The 27,768-nt window shown below is 40.4% G+C and overlaps 2 protein-coding genes and 1 long non-coding RNA gene across 4 annotated transcripts in view; 1 reads left to right on the forward strand and 2 right to left on the reverse strand.

The window, feature by feature from the left end:
• The window catches only part of il1rapl2 (interleukin 1 receptor accessory protein-like 2), a 520,306-nt gene that overhangs the window by 428,288 nt on the left and 64,250 nt on the right, over positions 1–27,768 (forward strand). The window lies entirely within an intron of this gene.
• On the reverse strand, positions 340–13,386 carry LOC308408660. Of its 2 annotated transcripts, XR_013973827.1 has the most exons (5): positions 4,367–13,386; positions 4,024–4,090; positions 3,425–3,575; positions 3,027–3,103; positions 340–1,707 (listed from the first exon to the last, which is right to left on the reverse strand). It is a non-coding gene; the product is annotated as an uncharacterized lncRNA (long non-coding RNA). The 2 variants fall into 2 exon arrangements; XR_013973828.1 differs by lacking the exon at positions 4,024–4,090 and having other exon boundaries at positions 341–1,707; positions 4,367–13,385.
• The window catches only part of LOC308408658 (uncharacterized protein), a 1,892-nt gene continuing 866 nt past the window's right edge, over positions 26,743–27,768 (reverse strand). The window contains exons 1-2 of the mRNA XM_080901027.1: positions 27,721–27,768; positions 26,743–27,606 (exon numbers count right to left, since the gene is read on the reverse strand). The exon at positions 27,721–27,768 is cut by the window's right edge and continues 866 nt beyond it. Coding sequence (XP_080757153.1) covers positions 26,753–27,606; positions 27,721–27,768 — 902 coding nt within the window. The 3' untranslated portion in view covers positions 26,743–26,752. The remainder of the gene's footprint in view (positions 27,607–27,720) is intronic.

The raw sequence follows: 27,768 nt of genomic DNA on the forward strand, positions 1-27,768 counted from the left end.
TTTTAAGTTAAGTCAAGAAATAAAGTTTGTTCTTGTAACACAACCAAATGTTATGTTGAAAAATCACATGTTGTCTAAACTTTCATCTTAGTTTAGTTGACTGAGATTTGTTAGTCAGTTCAACTCCTTTAATTGTCATTTTTACTTGGGGAAACCCTTTCAGCTAAATTAAAATAATCTATTGTTTATTAAACTCTTGTCCTAGTTCAGTTGACTTGGGTTTTTTAGTTAATTCAAATACTTTAGTAGGTCTTTTAACTTAGGAATCTATTTTAGCTTAACTAACATAATCTGTTAGCTAAATTGATTTAAGTTTATTAATTAACTGAGCTCCTTACGGTAGCTGAGTGAACTAAATCAGTTTCATTTTAATTATCAGAGTTGATTGACTGGATGTAAAGAAAAATGTGTATTGAACATCTTAAGTTTTTTTTAAGCTTTCTAACACCCATTTCAGCAAAACTACCTGTTAGGTTTATCTTAGATCTCAGGTTTAAATATCTACATTCCTTTAAATAAATTTTCTGTTGTTTACAGAAAAAAAAATAAAAACTCACAGATTCCATTAAAGTGTATCTGATCATTTCAGGCAGAAGGTTTGTTTTAAGAACATGACAAGACAATTACTCATGAGCACCCAACATTCACCATTTATTGTGCCATCTTAGTCATCTGAGAAACAGAAAAATCAGGCTCACAATCCATCAAAACTCAAAAGTTGCTCCCTGTGAAACAATAAATTTGAACTTGGTCTTGAGCCCAGTTTGGGTGAAGATTAAATTCTGACCAATACTCTAGGAGCAGTAGTGATTCTTGTGAAGTAACTACATAAAGTCTGCATTAATGTAATGTATCAACGGGAGACTTGCTATTTTAGAAAAGTTATTCTTTACATTTGCAAAATTTTAAAACTTCACTGTGCTCAGTCACACCTGTTAGCATAAAACTTGAAATATTAAAATAGTACAAAACCTTTGATAAGTGACAGTAAAGATCAGTTTATAACAACTAAGACATCAAACTCTTGTATTTGTCTTTGTTTACAATTGCAACAAATTCCACAGAACCAATATCTCTGAAAATGAGTGCATGCTTCTGAAACATTTGATAATATGAATATTTCAGAAACATTAGTTTGAGTCTGCTCAATTGCAAAACAAAGGAAAAACTACTGACTTGCATGAGATAAACATCTGCAGAGTCCACCATTATATTGTTGTTCACATAAGTTTCTTAAACCATGAACAAATGAGTAATTGTCTAATCTGGAATGTAAAGTGTAGTCATTTAGTGACATACAAAAGTGAGAATGAGAACTTGCAAGAATAAAAAAAAACAAACAGTAAAATAAAAACTGTCCTTAACACTAAGGCAATTGTATGCTGTGAGCATACTATTACAGTTCTGCTTGGCGTTCTGCAAGAGTCTGTTTCTTAGACCATGCACTAGTGAGATGCACTGCCTTCCACCAATGTTCATTAGGACGTTCTGAATGACTTCAAAGATGCCCTTAACTTCCTTTGGATAGTCTATGCTGAGGGCAAAAAGAAGGCCCATCAGCATGGAAATGGCACTTGAGACATCCCTCAGATTAGACAGGATTACTGCCGCCTCAAGGACAACCAACACATCGATGATGTCTTCTTCTTTCACCATCACAATGCCAACTTTCATCCCCTTAGAAAACGTGTCTTCAATACCTGTCAGCTATAAAAGGGTTCAAAGACAAAATAAAATAAAATTACACAATTACACAATATCCCTCGTGCTTAAGAATTCATGTCTTTCCAAAGAAGAGCCATACTGATACCTTGGATGATGGTGATTGGCTTTGAGTAACACTTATTAGTTGTTAAAGTTTTTTCAGAATGAGATATGCACCCCCCAAATCCATTTCTTGCTTTAAACAAAGACCATGTTCATAAATAACTGAGCATGTCTTCAATTGCAGAATTCAAACAAAATTTTCAATTTAAATGGTAAATGGCCTGTATTTGTATAGCGCTTTATTAGTACCCTAAGGACTCCAAAGCACTTTACACATTCAGTCATTCACACACATGGGTGGATGACTGAATCGTGGCTCAAGAGTTGACAGTTCGTCTTATAATCGGAAGGTTGCCGGTTTGAGCCTCGGCTCCGACAGTTTCAGTCATTGTGTCCTTGGGAAAGACACTTCACCTGTTGCCTACTGGTGGTGGTCAGAGGGCCCGGTGGTGCCAGTGTCTGGCAACCTCGCCTCTGTCAGTGCGCCCCAGGTTGACTGTGGTTACAATGTAGCTGCCATCATCAGTGTGTGTAAATTTAAATCTACTTATGCCAAATATTGGCTGTGCTCTGAACCAAATCTGGCTGAGAATACATGAAATGTGCAAACTGCAGCTACACTACAGGATCAGATTGTGGCTCGATCGACAATGCTTCTTTAATCAGTTTATTGATTAAAGTTTATTCCCCCCCCCCCCCCCCCCCCCCCCCCCCCCCTATATTAACAGCATAAAAAAAGAGCATATAGACATGGCTGAACAGGTTGCATAATTGGCATTGAATATCAACATCCACCTTTACCCAGCTGCCCAATGACTCTGGGCCAGTAACCTTTAATTGCTTACCCAGTCTACACAGTCTCTTTTCCAGGGTCCAGGACATTTCACCAAAGTATTGCCCCCCACAGCTGTAGCAGCCACTGCAGGCCCTTAAATATCCTAATATCTCTGCCATTACAATATACAATGTGAGAAATCAAACGTAAAGCTGAAGTGAACAGTACAGCAGCGAAATGTCAAAGACCCTGGTGAAGACATGAATAAACACAAGACACTAATAATATCAATGCTAGCTTGCCAGTTAGTTTCTCTGAAACCTAGACCAAATCCAGTGTCAAAGATTTTGTAATAATACATTTGGTGAGGAAAAAGTACACATGTTATCATGTGGTATCTATTGTTTCATATATGCCACATGTTTCATTTAAAATCCACTGTGGTGCTGTCATTATTAAATTTACTAAAAGAAACAATGCTAACCTTCACAGTCTTGAAAGTGTGTGAGGGATCTTCCTTTAGAAAATGAGGTCCTCTGTCCTCTTCCTTTGTGTAGGGATCTGGTCAAAGAAGTCAAAAAGAAAACAAAAACACTTTTTAAACAGTGTTTATGAAGCTCCAAATTCACAGCTTTTTGATACATAATTCCATCAATAAATGATTATCATTGGAGATTTTGAATCAGGCTTATCAGGACATTCAAGTAGAATATGATATCCAACCTACCACCAATATACACAGTAAAAGTTACCACACTAAATGTCCAGTTGTGAAATATGATGACAGACTTTACTTATCAGCTTTCTTTCAATGAGTTCATCAGTTGAACTGGATAACCTAAAACTTAAACAAAGGATTAGATTTCGCAGTTGAACACTTACATCATCACCGAAGCATTTTATGAGGCTGGTTAGCCTTCCTATGCCGCTCTTAATTTTGTACAGCTCCACGAACCTTTCCATAATGGTCAAGAACAGCAAAAAGAAACCCTTTCAGGTCAACAGATGTAAGACGGGCAAATTCTGCTTCAACCTGAGCAACAGAAGAAGAGGGGTGGAGAGTAAAGGGCAGAATAAAAAAGATTCTTTGAGACCCAAATGTAAGCAAACCGTCATCTGAGGCCCATTAGAGAAAACACAAACACACAAAAGCAAACAAACAAAAAGATGCACTTTACCTGAAAGGAAAGGAAGTTCAGAGAACAATAAGCTCTGTCTTGAAATCTTTTAAAGTAGAATGATTGTGTGATGTAAAACTTTAGTAAACGTGCGATTAAAAGAACACTGAGTAAAAGGACAAGTAACAATTTCCTTATTCCTCAGATGTTTAGCTTGATGAGCAATACTGTTTTAGTCCAACTGCCTCATTAAAGTTACACAACAGGCTTTTTACATTAAAGCCAGCAAGTCCATTATATACTCCCTTTTTATATCTGAAATACTGTGCACATTCTGTGTATATGTAGTGGACGGCAATTTACCCAAAAGAGTGCAAAGTTTGCAAGTCCACCTCATTTAAATGACAAAGTCAGATGTGATCATCTAGACCTGTGAAAATAAATTAATGACAGCAGGTATGGGTGTTATTACAACCACAAGAACCTAAACGGTCTGCTCCATTGCTTTTGTTAATGAATCATTTGTTGGTAGCACGTCTGAATATTTAGTTTATGCCACCTGCATGCGATCATCAATAGTGCAATATTACTTCTTAAGAAGTACCCTGACACTACAATCTTTATATCATTTGTTCTACAGAGCTATTAAGTTACAATATAATCTGTGGTGTTTCCAATATGACAAAATGCGCAAATTGTAACTTACCATTTGACTCCACTGACAAAAATAAATCCCCAGCATCAAGTTTGGCTTCACAGACCTAAAATAAGTAAAATAAAAATGTAAGTTATAATTATATTGTTTTCGCCATTTATTCATGTTTGCTAATTTTCTGATATATTAACAATGTTAGTTTTGTTACAATACAGGGAATGCAGTTCAATTAAAAGGTAAATTATGCAAAAAAAAAACCCAAAAAACTTCTGCAGTATACCATGCCAAAAATCAGTGTCTCTTATGCCAATTATTTTATCACTATAGCTCTTTTAGAATGGAAACTCACACAATCTAGTCATACTGATCACAAGAGTTCAAAAATAAGTTAAAATAGTGAGCTGTTGTTAAGCATAAAGCATTTCAGGGTAACAAATAACTGCACAATATAATTAAAGCAAAAACTGGAGGACTATCTGATAAAATCTAATATAATGCTGGTTTGTAGACCATATTTTGTCTCAATCCTCAGTGCACTCTTGCAGCTTAGCATGCAGCAGTTAATAACAACTTAAGTGATTACATAGGGGTAAACAGATGACAACAAGCATGCCAAAAAGTTCTTTTTGAACCCAGTCAGTGTTGAATTCTCCCAATTCTTTGAATCTTTGGGCTGAAGGAAGGACAATACTCGGTGTATAAATGCTCAATCAACAATCATTTATTTCCATACAATTCAACAATAAGAGCATTACAACGTCCGGACGGGAGAGATGCTACCAGAGGGTCAGGCACATGTCTCAAAATGGTGACGGGTTGCTCAGCTTTTTATAGTCTCTAGTGGCCCCCAGCTAGTCGTAAAAGCCAAAACATCACATTTTTTCTCTGTTACAGCGCCTAAGTTATGACCTCGGCAGTTGTTTCTCTGCTTTCTGTAAGGTGGGGGTGTGGAATGTGGTCTATCTATCTCCCCTGTCTTTAGACACAGAGTCTCCTGCTTACAACCTTCTCTTCATGATTCAACACTTAAGCATGTCAAGAAAACAGTGTAACACATTCCCAGCAGATCAAGGATACAGAGTGATGCACATTTATCTAATGAACTAATATGTGAATATGTTCTGTTAACTCAAAAGTATAATGAGAACTAAACTACATACAGCTCACACACTCTATATTAAAGGGTATAATGTGATCTACAGCAGTATTCTAATTCAACTACTTTGATTACATATATAAGGTAACATATAATAACAGAATAATCTAATAATTCCCCCTTTTGATCTCTGAAAGAGATCACTTACAACATGCACTCCAGGGTCGCAAGGTCCAAGTTTTCTTGATCCTGAGGCCCTCTGTCCCCCTTTAACGGGTGGACCATATGTGGGATGACCTCTGTGTTCACGCAGTTCAGATGCAAGCAAAGTTAGATTTACAACCATAACAGCAGTTACAGATGACTCTCCCATCACTCCCCAGTTCTCCCACAGCTTTATTTTGGTGCTCCAGTTTTCCACTCCCATTTTAATGCCCCCTTATACCTTTCAAATGTACTTAGACTAGAACCTCTGTCTAAGGAGCTTTTAACCTTTATTTTTATTGCTGCAGCTACCAGTGTCTTCCAGTTGGGTGATTCTCAGCTTCTTTCTTCGACCTCCGGGGTTAGACCACCCTTTAGTCATTGCACAGTTCTGGGGATTATTCTGCCCCGATTTCAAACAAAGATCTGTGTGTTTTGGGGTCACCGGCGTGTCCCCCTTTTTGCCAAGAGCCTCTTGAACCTCGTTGGTCTGGTGTTCCTGGTTTTCGCCAACCCCTTCATGGTTATTGCTGTGTTTGTGGGATCCATCTTCTCCAGGAGCCCAAACGTCATGACACTTGACCCCAGTTGCTGTCTCGGCTGTCCCTACATCTGTCTCTGCTGTGAAGGGTCCTCACATCTCCGTGTCCCCGTCTGGTGTCTGTTCCTTTCTCTGCAAGAGACAGAAAACCAAAACACCTCTCTCCCTAGCCTTGATAATCTAATATTGTTATCCATTGTTCTTCTAATGATTCAAATTTGGTTTAAAATATTATGTTCAGAACCTATTCTAATCATAATCTATGTGTGTGTAAAAGAAATCAAAAATTAATGAACCATTTCTAAGTCTACCACATTATAAGCTTAAGTTTTACCATATCTAAATTATTAAACACACAAATAAAGTCATAAAATGTTCATAACACCATTGTTTGATGTTCGGACTCAACTCCCCCTTTTTGACACACTCCCATGTGTCAATTCATTGGAGCTAGACACTTAAAAGAGAAGGTTAGTGACATCATATCTGGTAACTGGTCCATCCAGAGCTGTAACATTTTGAAATGTACATACAACAAGCCAAACCACACCTTGGTCACACCAACCCTTTTCTGCCCCGAAGATGTCCAATGCCATCCTAGTATGGACTGTCAAAAGTGGCTTTAACGCTGACTATCCTGACAATCCATTTTATAACGTTTCCTGGTCAGATTTGCCAATCTCTGCACCAGGGTTTTAAACTTTTCGCCATTTCCATTAGTTGTTATTTTATTTAGTTTCGACTCCAGATTTTCAATTTTTACCAGTTGTAATTAGTTTTTACCAATTCTTTGCTAGTTTAGTTTAGTTTTTATTTTCTGAAAATCCTTAGTTTCAATTTAGTTTTGTTTGTGTTTTGCAAAAATTAAGTGTAACAAAATCCCAGTTCCATCATATCAGTCATGCTCTTCTGGTTATCCTTGGGTGTTGAGACTAATAACTATTAACTCTTGCCGCACCGTGTGGTCCTAATTTTGGTTCAAGTGAATTGATAATCTTTTGAAGGCGATTGTTTCACACCTTTATTTAGATGTCCCAGTCCTGTTGTCTCGGGATACATCACGCTGCCTTATCTGGGGTTAGCTGTTTTCTGGGGATGCGGGTTGAGTGGGTGAGCTCTTCAAGGAGGGGGAGTGTGCTCCCCCTGATGAGGTCTTCTAGGTAAGCTAGGTTAACCTTCTTGTGTGGGCTTTTCAAGTGCACTTTAAGGTTAGTGGGACTTTTAGTTTTATAAATGTCCCTCATGACCCCCTGATGACCCAGTATTTCATTTTTGCACACTGTAGTACACATTTTAGTTTTTGCTTGTAGCTCGCATACTCTACTTGCCACTCCTCTAATTCCTGATGTTTCTTAGAGAGGGCAACAGTACCTTTAAAATTATATCACATGTGTGGGGGTGTGGCCTTGCCAATTGTTTTGCCCACCTTTTCAAAATGGCTGGCGTGCCCACAAGCACATTTCATGGAAAAAGAAAGGTAAGCTTGATATTTACATTTAAAATGTTTTGTTAAACTCAGATTTTTATTTTATTCTTTTTGCAAGTACCCCTCCTCGGTGGCGAGAAACTGTTGGTGTGGTCAAGTGGGTGCTCTAGAAACAAACGCTCAGGACAGAACAGTTATCAGTCATGTACTTCCTACAAATTTTGCATATGTTTTATTTCATATTGATCCTCTGAGTGTAATGGTACATTTTAATTTGAATTTATCCAAACTAAACACAATATTTTCTTTATTTACTTTGCTCTTGTTCTTTTTCAGTACCACATCCTATCAAATGTCCCTGTCGATTATATTCTACATTTAATAACTTACTATTTCAAGTGAGAACCTAAATCATGTGGACCAATGTTTATTATTGCATATCTCTATTCTGAATGTGGCCAGTCATTCATAGGTATTGTTCAATTTTGGCGATTTTCCTCTATAAAATTTAATTGACTTTTTACAGTGGCCTGCTGTGGTTAATAGTAACATATTCCAGTCATGAGTGGTATCAAAAGTCTTCTCCACTGTAGCATTTGGCATTCCCAATAATATAACATGATACCTTAATCAAAACACAGCTAATATAGCATAGTTTTCTTAATGCAAACATCGGTAACTCAAAATCAGCAACCAAAGTGTTAAGTCTGCAGTTCATACTTATGTGAAGCTAGAGTCTCCTCCTCCAGTCTCTCTTATCCTCCTGCTCCTGAAAAAACAAAACAAAACAAAGCGAAGCATCCACCCTTCTCTTGTCGGCTGGGTGAATTGTTTATGAATTGTTTATTGGCATTTACTAATCCTAAAGTGGGTGCAGTCATTGTCTCAGTATCAAGTCAGTCAAAACTTTTAGTCGTCAGTCCATCACAGTCCATTCGCATGCATACCTCCATACACATTCATACCAGATGTTGCTGATAATGGAGTCTCACGCGCAACCTATTCGAGCATCCATCACCAGCAAGATGACGTCATCATTTTAAAGGAAAACAATTCCTTGTTGTTTTTTGGGCCGGATTGACTCGGTGCAATCCTTTTAGATCAGTGTTCCCTATATGTGAATTTCTCCCAAGCCAATTACAATCATGGAGAAGCACACTTTGCAACTGTTTTTGTAAGAATATTTCATAGCGCTTTAAATTTCAATCTTTCAGGCCTGGTTTAAAGAGCTGATTGTTAAATCATAAACTCACAAAATATCAACATATCACCACCGGTGGATCACACCTCTCAGATGTTTTTTCTCCAGTGCACTGTAACAAAAACGAAAACAGACATAACCAACAAAATACTACTAAAATAACACAAACTAGGGCCCGTTGCAGACATGTCCAAGCATAAAACTATCCCTCTCTCGCTTACGAGAAAGAACACAAGCCAAAGCTCACTGATAAAATCAAGCTAGCGCTAAACAAAACCAAACAATCAACCAGAAATTCACAGGAACATTTTGCTTCCTGCCGGGACAATATTGTGTGGGAATGAGAACCTCAGGTGCCGTAACACCTTTTGTTCCTCCTTGAATTAAAACTCAATCACAGAAAATGCCGTACTCCGACCTAAAACTTACACTATTAATTCATCATTTTCACTCTGTGCCACTGTTCCTCATCAGGGCTGTGTGAAGCACAGCAAAGAATTCAGTCAAGGCCTTGAGCCATAAACAGACATCACGCACAGACATTGTTTTCATAACCAAACTTTTTTAGACCTTATTCCTAAAATCTACATAAATGCCCTCTGGGTGACATATAACACATTCTAAGTAATCAATGGCTCCTCATAAAAATTATGCATTGGGATGTTTGTGTGCAGCATTTTGCATATCAGCATAAGCAAAGCATTCTTCATTGCATCAGCGTGTATGTGTGTGTGTGCGTGTGGATCACTCTTCATTGCACAAGCGTGTGCATGTGTATGTGTGTGCATCACTTCTCAGTGAATCAACATTCCCGTGTGTGTGTGTGTGTGTGTGTGTGTGTGTGTGTGTGTGTGTGTGTGTGTGTGTGTGTGTGTGTGTGTGTGTTTGTTCATCACTTTCCTGTTCTGGTGTTCTGGGTAAACCACTGCCTGAAGCATGGCCTGGGGTCCTGCCCCCCCTCCTTTTCAGTTTGTTTGCGACCATTGCTGCTGCTGCTCAAAATTCAGTCCGTCCTGGTTCTGACCCCAATTAGGGCAGTCCTTTCTCCAGTGTCGATGTTCACCGCAGGTGAAACCTGCATCTTCTTCTGTGTTTTTGTCCATTCTGAGGTGCCTTCTGTCCTCAGTTACTCCTCTTGTCTCGGTCACGCCCTTTTTCGCCACCCGATCATCCGTGTTGGTCCATCACTGTCCTGCACAGTGTGAATGCAAAGTTATCAAGGTCAGCATTCTTTCGCTCGGCCTTACTTTTCATTCGGGCTTGGCGGGCGTCTCGTCACAGCTCTGTCAGCTGACGCAGTCTGGGAATTTTTCCCCCGTGTAGTGAAACGGGCCTTAGGTTTAGTGCTCTCCATCTCGGCTGCATGAGATCACATTCCTGCAGGTCTGTTGACATTCTCAGGTCGTTGTTGTGGGTCCAGCTGTTGCAGCATTTGGTCAGTGTCACGTATGGGGGAGAGCAGGAGTCCAGTCAGCCTCGGCTTTCAGGGCCGGCAAAGCAGCCTGTAATTAAATATGTATAGAAAAAACAAAAACAAAACAAAACAAAAACAAACAAAAAACAAAAACAAACGAACAGGAAAATGTTGTTGTGTTGGCTGTGTTATTCAGAGGGGAGACAATGGGGCCAGGCCCTGTGTCAGCCTTCTCTCCCCCTTTTTTTGTTTTTTGTCTCCCGATATAATCAACTCCTAACCCACCAAGTTGACAGGACAACACCGGTATATGTTAAAATTCTTAAGATCATGTTTAAAAGCCCAAAAAAGGAACTTTCTTTCATTCAGTAATCACTTTTATTAATCAATCAACAGAAAACATGTCACAATTTGAATCTTTTAACCACTAAATTTGTTGTGTCTTGCCTGGTTGGTTAGACCAGTGTTCCTTTTTTTTTTTTTTTTTTTTTTAGTTAAATTGTTGTCCTGCAACCCAGAGGGTTTCTTTGTCAGTAATGTATAGACTTCATCATTTAAGTATGTTAATTTTTCTTTAACCTTGCTGGAAAATCTTCACGTATTCATGAGTGTAAGCTGTTTCTTCATTGCGTGTATGTGCATTTGTATAAAAGCAGGTTAATTTTATCTTTTCTCAAACTAGGCGTTACCTTAAAAGGAGCCTTTCTCTGCTTGTGTGTGTTTTTGTTTCACCTTTTTGTTGTGATGCTCCGGACGCCTTCCCAACCTCCACAAGTCCGTTGGCCCCAATTTTATGTGTTAAAACTTCTCTTAATTTCTCCTCTAATTCTCTCCTCGCTGCTGTCTTTTTCACAGCTGCTGATTCGTGCTGGGTGTGGTTCCCATTACCTATAATTTTGCTTCGGCCGCTGTGCTTGTGGGGGCAGTTGGTCCAGGTCCGCAGCTTCCTGTATTAACACACTAAGAGATTTATTTAATTTCATTTTCATCACTGTTAAACAGATAAGCAGGCAACCCGCCTACCTTGACAGCGTAAACTGTACGCCAGTCTCCCAACACATTCCTCTCTGTACTCCTCCATAATTCTCCACTGCACACCTCTTACTATCTCTCCTTTTTATTTTTATTACACCACAGAGTAATACACCCAATTATGCCCGTCTATCTCTATGTGGCTCCAAATTCCCTCTTTATTTTAATTTCACACTCGTCAGGGGACAGGCACACAACAATTTCAACCACTGAAACGAGGAATTCAACCTTTTTATATTTCTTTACTAATCTAGACTCAACCTTTGTTCGCAAAATGTGTCTTGTTCTAGTCCGGAATAAATGTGAACCCGCGATTACGCTGCGGTCCCAGTGTTATCCCGTAGCTATGCGGGGGCCCTCACCTCCCCAAGTCACCACCTCGGCATCCGGACGCCGCCGGTCCTGGCCGCGCGTCCACGAACAGGAGGGTCGCCACTCCTAGGGCAAAATTATTTCCACAGGTACACTAGGCATCAACCTTGGATCCTAAAATGTGTCTTTGCTCTAATGTCCTCCTAATCAAACACATCAACCGTCACTGTCACTGTGTTCAGACTTCACACACAGAAACACACTCAGCGTGCCTCACACACAGCCAGAGCGCGCCTTACACACACAGCGCGTTACACCATCAGTGAGACACACAGAGAGCGCCTCTCATCAGCAGAAATTTGCACAGAAACCTCTGAGCTCAACTATTAGATCTTCTTAAAGCACACTGCACCATAGACCAAAATACCCCTTTCTCTGCGCTTATGACCGCCACAACGGGGCAAAGTCGCATCATAAAAGTGATGCTTGCATCCCCGAAGTTATACCCGACATCATAAACCAGGTTTTGCTCTATGTACTTCTTGGCAAGTAAAATTTTACTTTGTTTTATGACCGCAGCCCTTAAAAAAAAAACTCGACTGACGCCACAAACCACCGTCAAGCCTCTGTTCAATGTACTAAAATTAGCACCAACCACTACTGCACTTCACGGCCGCACCACCGGAACACGGCCATATCATAAACCAAACCTACGGACGTGTTTCGCTCTCGCGTTGCCAGCGTTCAACCGCACCGTGAAGCCAGCATCTGCTTTTCCTTAAATCAACTTCTATTTCATAGCCGGCAAGAGCCAGGACGTAACCGACACCATAAACAAACTTCAAACCTCGACTTCAATGTACTGGACTAATGGCCGCGTCTTCAGAATAAATTCTAATGTATTATTGCTACAGAAGCCAGTATTAGACAAAATTAAATGTGGAAGGTAAAGTGGCTGCAACTAGTCCAACGTAGTATGTTATTAGTATCTCGGTAGAAGCAGTTTACTGCAACTAGTCCAACGTAGTATGTTATTAGTATCTCGGTAGAAGCAGTTTATTTAACACACTGGAATTCAGCCTCAACTTATGTTGTTAGTATCTTGCGCCAAAAACCAGACACCGACAAATTTACTGTGAAAATACATGTGACTCAGTGAACAGATTAATTTGGAAAGCCCAATATGCACATTTGGTATTTATAATACAACAGGCTGTGCTTACCTTTTTATTTTTGGACCGGTCCTCTGTTCACCTCGCCTCACGATCTCACCAAAGGTCAAATCTGCACCTCCTCAGCACACCAAAGATCCGGGTCACACGGCACCAAGTTGTTGAATTCTCCCAATTCTTTGAATCTTTGGGCTGAAGGAAGGACAATACTCGGTGTATAAATGCTCAATCAACAATCATTTATTTCCATACAATTCAACAATAAGAGCATTACAACGTCCGGACGGGAGAGATGCTACCAGAGGGTCAGGCACATGTCTCAAAATGGTGACGGGTTGCTCAGCTTTTTATAGTCTCTAGTGGCCCCCAGCTAGTCGTAAAAGCCAAAACATCACATTTTTTCTCTGTTACAGCGCCTAAGTTATGACCTCGGCAGTTGTTTCTCTGCTTTCTGTAAGGTGGGGGTGTGGAATGTGGTCTATCTATCTCCCCTGTCTTTAGACACAGAGTCTCCTGCTTACAACCTTCTCTTCATGATTCAACAATTAAGCATGTCAAGAAAACAGTGTAACACATTCCCAGCAGATCAAGGATACAGAGTGATGCACATTTATCTAATGAACTAATATGTGAATATGTTCTGTTAACTCAAAAGTATAATGAGAACTAAACTACATACAGCTCACACACTCTATATTAAAGGGTATAATGTGATCTACAGCAGTATTCTAATTCAACTACTTTGATTACATATATAAGGTAACATATAATAACAGAATAATCTAATTCTGATATATTAACAATGTTAGTTTTGTTACAATACAGGGAATGCAGTTCAATTAAAAGGTAAATTATGCAAAAAAAAAAACCCAAAAAACTTCTGCAGTATACCATGCCAAAAATCAGTGTCTCTTATGCCAATTATTTTATCACTATAGCTCTTTTAGAATGGAAACTCACACAATCTAGTCATACTGATCACAAGAGTTCAAAAATAAGTTAAAATAGTGAGCTGTTGTTAAGCATAAAGCATTTCAGGGTAACAAATAACTGCACAATATAATTAAAGCAAAAACTGGAGGACTATCTGATAAAATCTAATATAATGCTGGTTTGTAGACCATATTTTGTCTCAATCCTCAGTGCACTCTTGCAGCTTAGCATGCAGCAGTTAATAACAACTTAAGTGATTACATAGGGGTAAACAGATGACAACAAGCATGCCAAAAAGTTCTTTTTGAACCCAGTCAGTTATTGGAAATATTGCCAAAATGAACTTCCACCAAAATACAACAGCCTGTGAACTTGAAAGAAATTTACAAGTACAGAGACAATATGAAATAAGCTTTATTAATTAGCTGAGTTAGCTTGCTAATATCGCAACAGTGATTGAGTGCACAACCTTTAAAGCTAGCGGCACAATACTTGTGATTTGGTCAGTGCCACATTAAACCCATAAAAAAAAGGCCATATGTCAGTTTATTAGGTCAAGTTTGGTCCTGACACACAAGCTGGACCTTGTCGGCTAAAGTTACATTAGCTAAAGCAAACATTTCGGTAAAAGAAAAAACCCACGTCATGCCATAAATTCAAAACATGTTCCAACTTTTGTAGCTATCTTTCCTTATAGTTATAACCAATGTTACGCACCTTGAAAGCATATTCCAAAGAAGACGATTAGAAAACGTCCAAGTAAAGTGAGCATGTCGTTAACCGCCAATTCCCCTCGATAGCAGTCACGTGGGACAGTTTTGAATCCTGCTGTGCTCAACTTACCTACATTGTCAAGTTCACATAAGTTGCTGATTTAGCTGGACATGAGTTTTCAAGTTAGCTTTTTTTGGTGTAATTGGGACATTTTTAACTTGTAATTCTATGTTATAACAACAACTTCAGTCATCTATCATCAAACTGATATAGAATAATATGTTGAAATAACAAACATCTAGAATTACATTTTACAGTGTACGTGTTAATCTGGTGACAGTTTGACGACCTGCCCGGGACGTATCCTGCCTCCCACCCTGTGACAGCTGAGATAAATTCCTGCAACTCTAAAGTGGATACGTTGAAGAGAACGGATGAATGGATGGCAGTATCCAAATACTGATGGGCCTAAGTTTATGGAGATACAGATTCCCTCTGTCATAGTTAGATTTGTAGAGAGTGTGTACCTTTTTCTAGTGAGTCCAGATTTTCACCAGTGTTAATTTTGTTTCTTGAAGTCTGACTTTTTGTCACACAGACATATTTTTACCATAACCACACAGTGTTATACTTTATCCATCATCCAATGCATGCTGATCTGCTGAATAATGTGTATAATGGTTGTGTACAGAGTTTCTTACAGCCAATAAGATGAAGTTTTCTAGTTAAATGGACTATTTTTGCCTTTCTGGTTTCACCAGGCAGTGACCTTCAGCCCTCACTGAGAAAGATGGTGCTAGGTGGCTACATATGAGAATTAACGCACACATAGGTCTGAGATTAACCTTCCATTTCAGTAAAGGGTGGGCCATCCACTCTGGGTTAGGGCTACGTTGCTTCCCCAAGTGGAAGAGTTTAAGTATCTGGAGGTATTGCTCCTGAGTGAGGGAGGAAAGCAGTGAGAGCTTAACAGATTGATTGGTGCGTCTGTAGAGATGTAGAAATTGTACTGGGATGTTGTGGGGAGGAGAGACTTGGGCATGGAGCTGAAAATATTGATTTATTGGTCAGTGTTCCTACTTTCATTTATGGTAAGCTGTGTGTAGTGACTGAAAGAGTAGTATCATCAATACAAGAGGCAGAAATGAGCATCCCCTAAAGGTGTCTGAGGTTAGCCTTAACGGATTAGGTACAAGTCTAAGCCACCTTTGCTACACTGCTGGGTACAATATGAGTTTTCATTCCGTAACAAAAGCCCACCCTTATCTTATTAGCTGGGTGGGTTAAGTCAAGGTTCGGGAGGAGCAGTTGTCCTCGGAGTGCCTTCTACTTCGGGTGATTCAAACATGTTTAACTGGGATGGATGGATTAATGCAACACAGTTTACAGTAAGCTAATTAAAGTGCCTTAAATTATAACTCAATAGTTAAGAAGCTGCTGTCTTTAAAAAAAAAAGAGAGAGAGAGAGAGATCCTGGCTGTTGTTGTACAGTCTTTTCTGTGTTTCCATCACTGTCCGTTTAATTCTGCTGCAGTATTCCCACTCCTCCTCTGTCTTCTTCAAACCCCCACTCTCTCAGCGGGATAAGGATCCTGTGGAGTCAGAATTGGATTTTTATTAAGAACAAATCCCCTTTGAAAATCCACATAAAGTACACCACTGAGTGTGTGTGCATGATATGTGTGAATGAAACTGAAAGGATTAATGACTGGAGTGAGACTGGATTTCCACCATGCAGTGTCTGCAGTAACTACAGTGTCTGTTGCTTTACAATATCAGAGGTGTGCTGACACATAATATGGTTTCATGAACTTAAGATGTTTCTTTTTTTAAACTTAAAGCAACCAATGTATCAAATTGTGGTTCATATCTGTCATTGTTCAAAATGTTACCACATTTAATGGTAACAAACCATACAGAATCTGGGTAAAAGGTTATTTCTATTTGCTAGCCAATTTGAAAAACGTTACCAATAAACTTCTATCTGTATCTGATCTGATCTGTATCTGATCTGTCCACCCATATATAGCTGGTACTGGTTGTCAGATGCTGTGAAGTAAACAGCTACAATTTGGACGTTTAGCAGTGATGGTTATATTTCTTTTGGTAATGGTTCTTTTTGGCATCAATCAACAATCAATCAGTACAACTGACCTCCTTCTATTGGTCTAATTTGATAGAAAATAATAATTATATCCATCCATCCATCTTCTTACGCTTATCCTGGGCCGGGTCGCAGGGGCAGCAGCCTAAGCAGAGGCCCAGACCTCCCTCTCCCCATAACCTCCTCCAGCTTGTCCGAGGGAACACCAAGGCGTTCCCAGGCCAGCCGAGAGACATAATCTCTCCAGCGTGTCCTGGGTCCGCCCCGGGGCCTCCTCCCTCTGGGACATGCCTGGAACACCTCACCCGGGAGGCGCCCAGGAGGCATCCTTGTCAGATACCCGAACCACCTCAACTGGCTCCTTTCGATGTGGAGGAGCAGCGGCTCTGCTCTGAGCCCCTCCTGGATGGCTGAACTTCTCACCCTATCTCTGAGGGAGAGGCCAGCCACCCTTCGGAGGAATCCCATTTCCGACACTTGTATCCGCGATCTCGTTCTTTCGGTCACTGCCCACAGCTCGTAACCATAGTTGAGGGTAGCGACGTGGATTGACCGGTAAATTGAGAGCTTCTCTTTTACATTCACCTCTTTCTTCACAATGACGGACCGGTACAGTGTCGGCATCACTACAGCTGCAGCACCAATCCGTCTGTCTATCTCCCACTCCCTTCTCCCATCACTCGTGAACAAGACCCCGAGATACTTAAACTATAACCCAAATGTTTCAGGGGTGACATCTCGTCTACATAGTTTCAGTCCACTCAACATCAAAGATAGTCTTTGAGATTACATGTTAATGTTCTATGTCATATATGTTGTTCTATCCACCGGACACCCAAGCTCTTTTCTTAGGATGCAGCAGGTCTATGATGAGCAGAAGAATCAAATCTAAGGACCAGCACCTATACTCTCTGTACTTACCATTTCTACCACAGACTTTTAAGCTGTTGATTTACTGAGCTGAACATTTGATGGTTATTTTACTCAAAGATAGTAATGGATCTTTAAAACTGCAACATATAGGTATTAAAATAACAAATTCCACCAGTGCACTTTATGTTGCCTAACAGAATAATTGATGCATGTTACCATTACATATTCCTCTACAAATTTATTGTGTTTACAGACGTAGCCTGACGGCCATAAACTAAACTAAAGTGCTCTGCAGACCTGAAATGTGCTTCAGGCTTTCTGTGGGTCTCTTCTGGATTACAGTTTTTAGACTGTAGACTCCAAAGCTGATATTTCTTTGCAATGTTTATTCAGCTGTAGAGAAAACAATTGCAAGTCAGTCAGTCCAATGAATGTATAAACAAAGCTTTAAACATATCGTGTGGTGTATTTGTTACTTATTTGCATTATCTTCAACTTCCCCTTGAGAGTTTCTCAAATATATTGACTTTCATTGGTTCTGGGTGAATTCTTACCCCATAGGTCCTGATCATGAAAGACCATTCATTCAAACAATTGTTTGTTAATTTAGGAAAAAGCACTTGTTTACAACATGAGTTTTCATTCCCTAACAAAAGCCCGCACTTATCTAATTAAATTTGGTTTGTTGTTGTTCTTACTGGGGGGGGAAAGATGTGTTCCCTATAGCTAATTTTACAACAGGGAAAGAAATCATTGTATGCTAGACACAGAGAGTAGAACGAAAGATGACAGCAGTGCTTGTTTTACATGACAAATATGCGTTTTCTCTTTTATTGTAGAAAAAATCATGGATTCTTCAGTCTCCATGTCGGTGCATTGATTTATTACATTACATGCATGTCTGTGGCTTCATTTTGTTGGCCCGTGTGTGTGCATGCTCTCACAGGGCACCACTCTTTTTTCCCTTTTTTTAATCCCTCTTAACATTTTCACACCTTTAACAGCTGTGGGAGCAAGAGCAAGAGGAGAGAAATCATAGAGGAATCTTAAGTGGAATAGTTTGTTCTATCACTTTTAGATGTGTAATGGGGGTCAAAGGGTCTCTTACGCTCACTCTCCCGCCACAATAGGCACAGCTGCTCATCTCACTAGCCGTAAAATGGGTTTTTATGACCTCAAGATAGTGATACACAGCATGTTTTTGACAACTTTGAAGGACAGTAATGCTCATAGCATTTCAAAACAAGGCATTTCAAACCCTCAGTATTTTTGTCTGTGGTGCTTTTTAATTTTTTTGGAGCCACACATGAAAATATTAAGATAAGAGGGTGGAAAAAAGATGGGTGAGGATAGTACCAGACTTTATAACAATAACATTCTTGGATAGCAAGCTACATTCATTGTAACTCTATAGATGCAACGATAAAAACATACATGCCTGCTACTTATTGCTAAACAGAGATGGGCAATAACGCGTAATCTGATTACTTTTTTCAAGTAACGAGTAATGTAAGGGATTACTATTGAAAAATAAGTAATTAGATTACTGTTACTTTCCCGTATGTACGCTGCATAACTGCATTACTAAACCGTCGTGATTTTGTTTGTGAGAGTGTCTTATGACAATGACGTAAGCGTGTGCGACGCCTGTGGCAGCAACAGACGTGTGCAGATCAAAAGTGGATAATATGGAGTGAGAGAGAGCACGACCATGCAGCGTTTAAAGTGTGGAAGTAATCACATTACTTTAATTTTTAGTCCGTAAAAAGTGACAAAAACATTAGCGTCCGCTGTTCACTCTGTGTGGGAAGAAAACTTCTTTCTACAGCGAAAAATTAAACTTCAAATCTGAGCGAGCAGCGAGCACGCTGCCACGGGAACGTGACATTCACAGAGAAACCCCCTGGATCCCCCCACTGACATGACTGCTGTGGGCAAACCTCCACCCGCCCCACTCCTGATAAACAGGTGACAATAGATTTAAGAGCTGCTGAGTCTTTGATTTTATTTATTTTCCACTGTGTTTTACTTGCATCTATTTGAAAAAGTGTAAACACAAAACATTATTTTATATGCTGGAATATGCAGACAGTAGATTTAAATGTTAAACAATTTCTTCATGTCAGAGAATCTTACATATAATTTAATTTTTGCTTGATACAATGTGCATAAAGTTAAAAGATTAAAACGATTAAAACAATTTTTAAAAAGAGACTTTTCCATTTGATTCAATTTTATATGATGGATTATGGATAAAAAATAAGATAGGGCCTAAAAGTCTGTTGCTTTATTACGTATTCAAGTGTGTATCATGTTTTTTTTAAGTAACTAAATAATAAGTAACTAATTACTTTTTTCATGTAACTTGAACAACACTGTTGCTAAATAACAATGCAATCTTTCAATCACCAAAACAAGCTTGTTTCCACTACCACAGTGGTTGTGTTGGCTAGTGGCTCGTTGTCGTTAGCTGTCTGCTATGCCTCAACATACCAGAACGCTAGCATCTAAAACCACCTGTGTTGATATATAACTGTCAAATCAGTGTGGCCATCTGTGTAAATAACTGTGTTATTTACATGACAAAACTTTTCAACATGTAAATCTATAAGGACTGACTCTCTTCTGGAGGTTCTCTCTGCCATTTGTAATCTTACAACAGCAGTCATTTAAAAACTTGCAAATTTCTACTGGCCCAGAGCATTAAACAAATTTAAAAAAACAAAAATACAGAGCACTCTACTTTTGTTTTTGTTTTTTCTTTTTATTTCTAGTCAAAATGACCGAGGGAATTCACAGCATTTCTGTCCATAAGAAAAGAGAAAGCAGTTTGAAGGTAATTTCCAAAAGTCCTACGACTATTTTCTTTGCACTCCTCTCCTGATGTAGCTGATGTATTAAGTTGAATAAAAGAGCTCACAAAAGTGGCTAGTTATAAATATGAGTAAAACCAAATGACATGCCTACAATTTTCTCCTACAAGGAGTGTAAATGCCCTTGGATATTGAGTTAAAATTGCTTTGAGAATACAGTAAAGACTGCTCTCCTGGTAGACCATCAACTGACTTTCATGGCGGCTGCCAAATCTGAAAACATTGTTTCACAAATAGCTTAGATTCTGTTTTAGCATTTTTAACCACTGCATGCTTGTTATTGTCCTCAAAAATTTAACAGAGGTTGCAGGCGATTCTGAATGTGAGGTGTCAGAATACACGGTGCATCACAGTTGTTTGGTTTTGGCAACAAAAAGCAGATTGTCACATTGTTCTGTACATATACATACATTTATTGCATGCTACTTTGAGTCTTAATTTTGTTATTCATTCAAATAATGGGCTGGCCTCACAAGGCAAGGCAAGGCAAATTTGTTTGTATAGCACAATTCAACAACAAGGTGATTCAAAGTGCTTTACAGAGACATTAGAAACAAAAACAAATAAAAAGCATGATTTAAAATTGATTAAAACAAGCAAACAAACTAACTAACTAAACACACACATTTCACACCTGTTCGCGCGATCTGAACCCTTATCGTAAGGGGAGCTACCAGTCCTTCTGTGGACGAGCTACTTTCTATTTTAAATTCCCTGAATTTAAAATACTCTCTAGACCCAGTCTAGACCCAGCTGGGGAGCTACCCAGAGCTCTAAACCCACTTAACAAACAAACAAACAAACAAACAAACAAAACAGTATATAAAATCAAAACAGATAAAATCAGAACAGTAGATAAAATCAGTAGTTAATGTAAGTTTTGAAATTTAAGCTTAACAAACAAACAAAACAGTATATAAAATCAAAACAGATAAAATCAGAAATAGATAAGATCAGTAGTTAGTGTAAGTTTTGAAATTTAAGCTTAAAAGTGTGGATTTGGTGCTTTATTCAAATGCAGCTGAGAACAGGTGAGTCTTCAGCCTGGATTTAAATAAACTGACTGTTTCAGCTGATCTGAGGCTTTCTGGGAGTTTGCTCCAGATATAAGGAGCATAAAAGCTGAATGCAGCTTCTCCATGTCTGGTTCTGACTCTGGGAACTGATAAAAGACCGGATCCAGATGACCTGAGGGATCTGGAAGGTTCATACTGGGTCAGGAGGTCACTGATGTATTTTGGTCCTAAACCATTCAGAGCTTTAAAGGCCAGCATCAGAACTTTAAAGTCTATCCTCTGACGGACAGGCAGCCAGTGTAAAGACCTCAGAGCTGGACTGATGTGGTCCACTTTTTTGGTCTTAGTGAGGACTCGAGCAGCAGAGTTCTGAATGAGCTGTAGTTGTCTGACTGATTTTTTAGGTAGACCTGTAAAGATGCTGTTACAGTAATCAAGCCTACTAAAAATGAATGCATGGACTAGTTTTTCCAGGTCCTGTTGAGACATCAGATCTTTTATCCTTGAAATATTCTTGAGGTGATAGTAAGCTGATTTTGTTATTGTCTTAATGTGTTTTTCTAAGTTTAGGTCTGCATCCATCACTACACCCAAATTTCTCGCCTGGTTTGTGGTTTTTAGATGTATGGATTGAAGTTCTCTGGTGACCTGTAATCGTTTTTCTTTGGCGCCAAAGACTATTACTTCAGTTTTGTTTTTGTTTAGTTGGAGAAAATTGTGGCACAACCAGTCATTAATTTCCTCAATGCATTTACCAAGAGCCTGTACAGGGCCTCGGTCTCCTGGTGACATTGTGATATATATGTCAGGGATAGCTCAGTAGGTAAAGTGGTCACCCCATGATCGGAAGGTCGGCGGTTCGAATCCACTTAACGGCTACCCTGAGGTACCCCTGAGCAAGGTACCGTCCCTACACACTGCTCCCCGGGCGCCTGCTTAGTGGGCTGCCCACTGCTTCACTGAGTGAATGGGTCAAATGCAGAGAAAAACAAGTAATTTCCCCATGGGGATCAATAAAGTATCCATTATTATTATTATTATTATTATTATATTTGTGTGTCATCTGCATAGCTGTGGTAGTTTATTTTGTTGTTCTTTATAATCTGTGCCAGTGGGAGCATGTAAATGTTAAAAAGAGGGGGTCCCAAGATGGAACCTTGGGGAACTCCACATGTGATACTTGTCTGCTCTGGTTGCTTCCCAACCAGAAGCCGTGGGTGGATAAAACCATCCGTGACGCTCTGAGATCCCGCACCGCTGCCTACAACACGGGACTCACAACGGGGGACATGGACCCCTACAAAGCCGCGTCATATAACGTGCGGAGGGCGGTGAAAGAGGCGAAGCAGCGCTACGGGAGGAAACTAGAGTCACAACTCCAACAGAGTGACTCTAGGAGCCTGTGGCGGGGACTAAGGACAATAACGGACTATAAAGCACCAACAACCGGTATGACGAACGTGGCCGTGACTCTGGCAGACGAGCTGAACACTTTCTATGCTCGCTTCGAGGCTGCAGCTAAGGACTCCAACGATGCTAGTGTTAGCGGCGCTAACGGCTGCAGACAAGAAGATACTGCCAGCACCGGAAACGTGCTCGTCATCTCCGAGCATGAAGTAAGGAGAGCCTTCAAGAGAGTGAACACCAGGAAAGCAGCAGGACCAGACGGCATCCCAGGTCGTATCCTAAGAGACTGCGCATACCAGCTAGCTCCTGTGTTCACTGAGATATTCAACATCTCTTTATCTCAGTCGGTGATCCCCACATGCTTCAAAGAGTCCATCATTGTTCCTGTCCCGAAGAAACCCCACCCTGCTTCTCTCAATGACTATCGCCCTGTAGCCCTCACCTCAGTAGTGATGAAGTGCTTTGAACGCCTGGTCAGAGACTTCATCATTTCTTCACTACCAGACACACTGGACCCACTACAGTTCGCTTACCGTCCAAATTGTTCCACAGACGATGCCATCTCTCATCTCCTCCACACATCACTCACTCACTTGGACACTAGAAGGGGGAATTATGTTAAAATGCTCTTCATAGACTACAGCTCTGCATTTAACACCATAATTCCCTCCACACTCACCACCAAGCTGGAGCATCTGGGACTCAGCTCATCTATGTGTCAGTGGATCTCCAACTTCCTAACTGGCAGACCACAGGCAGTAAGGATGGGCGGACATGTCTCAGCCTCCACCACTCTCAGCACTGGAGCCCCCCAGGGGTGTGTTCTGAGCCCCCTGCTGTACTCTTTGTACACATATGACTGTGTGGCCACTACCAGCTCCACCACCATCATCAAGTTTGCTGACGACACCGTCGTGGTGGGCCTGATCTCTGATAACAACGAGACGGCCTACCTGAAGGAGATTAGGAATCTGGAGAACTGGTGCCAGAGGAACAACCTCCTTCTAAACGTCAGTAAGACAAAGGAGCTGATAGTGGACTTCAGCACTAAGCAGGAGAGGAACTACCAGACCCCCGTCATCAACGAGTGCCCAGTGGAGAGAGTGGACAGCTTCAAATACCTCGGAGTTCACATCACGCAGGACCTGTCATGGTCCTGTCACATCAACACCGTGGTGAAAAAGGCCCGACAGCGTCTCTACCACCTCAGACGCTTGAGAGACTTCCAACTGCCCTCCAAGGTGCTCAGGAACTTTTACTCCTGCACCATAGAGAGCATCCTGACGGGAAACATCTTAACCTGGTTCGGGAACAGCACCATGCAGGACAGACGAGCTCTACAGAGGGTTGTGCGGTCAGCTGAGCGCACCATCCGCTCCGAGCTCCCTGACCTGCACTCAATCTACAGCAGGCGGTGCTGGACCAAGGCCAGGAAGATCGTGAAGGACCTCAGCCATCCCAACAACAGACTGTTCTCTCTGTTGAGGTCAGGAAAGCGATTCCGCTCCCTGAAGACCAACACAGAGAGACTGAGGAGGAGCTTCTTCCCGCAGGTGATACGGTCTCTCAATCACACCACCACACAGTCCTGACCCACACATACAGTTCTTACACACACACTGGACTTTCTGGACATTGTTTTCACTTCATTACTTAAATCACGCTGCTGTTATTGTGTATATATTTATTTATATTTCTTCATACATTCTTATATAGTTCTATATTGTGTATTTTGTTGTACAGTTATTTTATTTTCAACTTTAATTTATATATTTTATCTTATTCTCCCAGTTAAATTTACCCTTCATTCTAATTTGTGTTGTACAGTTATTTCATTTTTAACCTTAATTTATATTTTATTCCTTCCTAGTTAAATTTACCCTTTTTAATTTTTCATATTTATTTCCTATCTTATTCATAGCCTTTTCCTTTTTTGTTTTCTTTAGGTCACGAGCAGTTGTCCAAGCATTTCACTACATATCGTACTGTGTATGACTGTGTACGTGACAAATAAAATTTGAATTTGAATTTGGATGTGAAGTTACCTATTGATACAAAGTATTTCCTGTTTTCTAAGTATGTTTTGAACCAGTTTAGTACAGTTCCTGAAAGACCTGCCCAGTTCTCCAGTCGTTTGAGTAATATGTTGTGGTCAACTGTATCAAATGCTGCACTGAGATCCAGTAAAACTAGGACTGACATTTTTCCACTGTCTGTGTTCAGACATATGTCATTAAACACTTTTGTCAGAGCGGTTTCAGTGCTGTGGTTCTGTCTAAAACCTGACTGGAAGGCATCGTAGCAATTATTCTGTTTTAAGAAGTAATTGAGCTGTTGAGAAACTGCTTTTTCAATGATCTTACTTAAAAATGGGAGATTTGAGATCGGCCTGTAGTTTTTCATTTGTGTCTTGTCAAGATTGTCCTTTTTCAGTATAGGTTTGAATACAGCAGTTTTTAGTGGTTCTGGAAACACACCTGACATTAAGGAAAAGTTGACGATCTCTAACAGGTCTGACTCCAAAGTCTTTGAGACCTTTTTGAAAAAACTTGTTGGCAGGACATCTAAACAGCAAGAGGAGGAGTTCAGTTGACCTAAGATGTCCTCCAGGTCTTTGCTGTTAATCGGGTGAAACTGTTTGATGGTGTTTAAACAGTTTTTCGGTGGACACAGTACATATCCTGGATCTGCTGTTGATGTACCAACTGCTTGTCTAATCTTTTGGATTTTGTCTGTGAAGAATTTGGCAAAGTCATTGCAGGCCATGGTTGAATGAAGTTCAGCTGCCACTGGCACAGGAGGGTTTGTTAGCCTGTCAACTGTAGAAAATAAGACCCGAGCATTATGGCTGTTTTTAGTGATGATGTCAGAGAAGTAGGACCTTCTTGCACTCCTCAGTTGTAAATTATAATTGTGAAGTTTCTCTTTATAGATGTCATAATGAACCTGGAGGTTTGTTTTTCTCCATCTGCGCTCAGCTTTCCTACACTCTCTTTTTTCATTTTTCACTAGTGTGGAGTTTCTCCATGGAGACTTTTTCCTTCCAGAGATAACCTTCACCTTAATGGGGGCAATAGTATCCATTACATTTAACATTTTTGCATTAAAGCTATTGACGAGCTCATTGACTGAACCTTTGGACAGGTCAGGTGTTAATGGGAAGACCTGGTTAAAGATCTCACTACTGTCTTCAGTTATACACCGTTTTGTGATCACTGCTGTTGATATATTTGTGTGGGCTGAGATTTTACTTTCAAAGAAAACACAGTAATGATCAGATAAGCCCACATCAGACACAGTAATGTTTGAAATGCTCAGGCTCTTGGAGATCAGTAGGTCAAGAGTGTGTCCTCTATTATGTGTGGCCTCTGTTACATGCTGAGTCAGCCCAAAGTTGCCCAGAGTGTTACTCAGGTCTTTAGTCCCTTTGTCCTGAGGGTTGTCCACATGGATGTTAAAATCCCCAACAATAATTACACAGTCGAAATCAACACAGATCACAGACAGCAGTTCACTGAGGTCATTAAAAAAGTCTGTGCAGTATTTGGGAGGCCTGTAAACATTAAGAAACACAACTTTGGATGGGGCCTTCAGCTGTAAAGCCACATATTCAAAAGACTGAAAACTTCCAGGAGATAGCTGCTTACATTGAAATGATTCATTAAATAAGACAGCAACCCCTCCTCCTCTCCTGCTCACCCTGGCCTCACTGATAAAACTGTAGTTAGGAGGGGTCGTCTCGATGAGAACAGCTCCACTGTTACTTTGGTCCAACCAAGTTTCAGTTAAAAACATAAAATCAAGGCTGTGCTCAGTGATTAAATCATTAATTAAAAATGTTTTCCCAGCTAAAGATCTAACGTTTAATAAAGCCAACTTAAGTGTTTTAGAGGCATTACTTGTCCCCTCGTGTTTGGGAGCAGTCTGTGGCACACAAGGTATGTTTACTATATTTAAAGATCTTTTAGAATGCAGCTCTCTGTGTTTTGACCAGGCCACATGTCTCCTTCTGTCACCTAAAAGTACAGAAATTTTAAAATCTTCTAGTAAACAGGGTCCCAGCTTCTCCTGGGAAAAGTCACCACTGCCATAATCCTCGCAGCCCGGACCCTCCACACATCACACATCAGACTGCGGAGACAAAGCATGAAGGTGGTAAGGAGGAACTAAGGGGGGCGAGGCTGGGCAATGTGACTTCGATTGCTCTGTTGAGGGTGGGGCTCGGTGGCGAACCTTTGGCTGCTTTGGTGGGGGGTTTATGGGGGACAAAGAGGGATTGGGCCGGGGGGTAGATCTGAGCCCAGCATTGACCCGCTCCATCATCTCTTCAGTGAATTTCAGGTGTGGGGAGGAGGGAGAAAGGGAGGGGGAGGAGGGTGATGGGGGTGATGGCCTGTCAGGGGTTTGGGGGACTGGGGAAGATCCTGGTCCTGGTCGTTGGTGTTGTTGAGAGAGTTGGAGGCAAATAGGGACCCCTCTTCTTGCCTCTTCTTGCCTCAGATGTCTCTCCTTTCTGAGGCTCTTCCCGGGTGGGGGCAGATGGAGCTCCTCCTCAAGGTTTCTGCTGGGCTTTGTCTGTTCTTGGAGTACTGTTTGTTCCTCTTTATGAGATAACTCCTCGTTTATCTCAGCCTTGGCTCCAAGCACAGATGGATGACGTATGGAATAAGACAAGTTGGAGGTGAACAGTTTCACCCCTGACTTGTTAAAATTAAATCCATTTGCTTTAAACAGATGCGTGCGTTCCCAAAAAATATTAAAGTTGTTGATAAAATGCACTGAGTGGTCAGCACATGCTGATATAAGCCATTTATTCAGTGTAAACAGCCTGCTGAATCTGTCGTCTCCTCCTCTGACCGGCGTTACAGGCCCACTGATGAATACAGCTGCATTCAGAGAGTTTACAGTGTTTAATAATCCAATAAAGTCCCGTTTCAGAACCTCCAATTGTTGTTTGGACACATCGTTTGACCCTGTATGCAGGACAATGTTTGTCACAGTTGGATATTCATCTGCAATTTGAAGAATTCTCTCCTTCAGGATGTTGACCATATCGTTAGGAAAGCAGAGGACTTTAGTGTTCTTACCGCACATGCTTTGTACATCCTTTACAGCAGAGTCACCCACAATCAGCG

Source organism: Rhamphochromis sp. 'chilingali', assembly GCF_963969265.1.
Source record: "Rhamphochromis sp. 'chilingali' genome assembly, chromosome: 13".
Classification (NCBI taxonomy): domain Eukaryota; kingdom Metazoa; phylum Chordata; class Actinopteri; order Cichliformes; family Cichlidae; genus Rhamphochromis; species Rhamphochromis sp. 'chilingali'.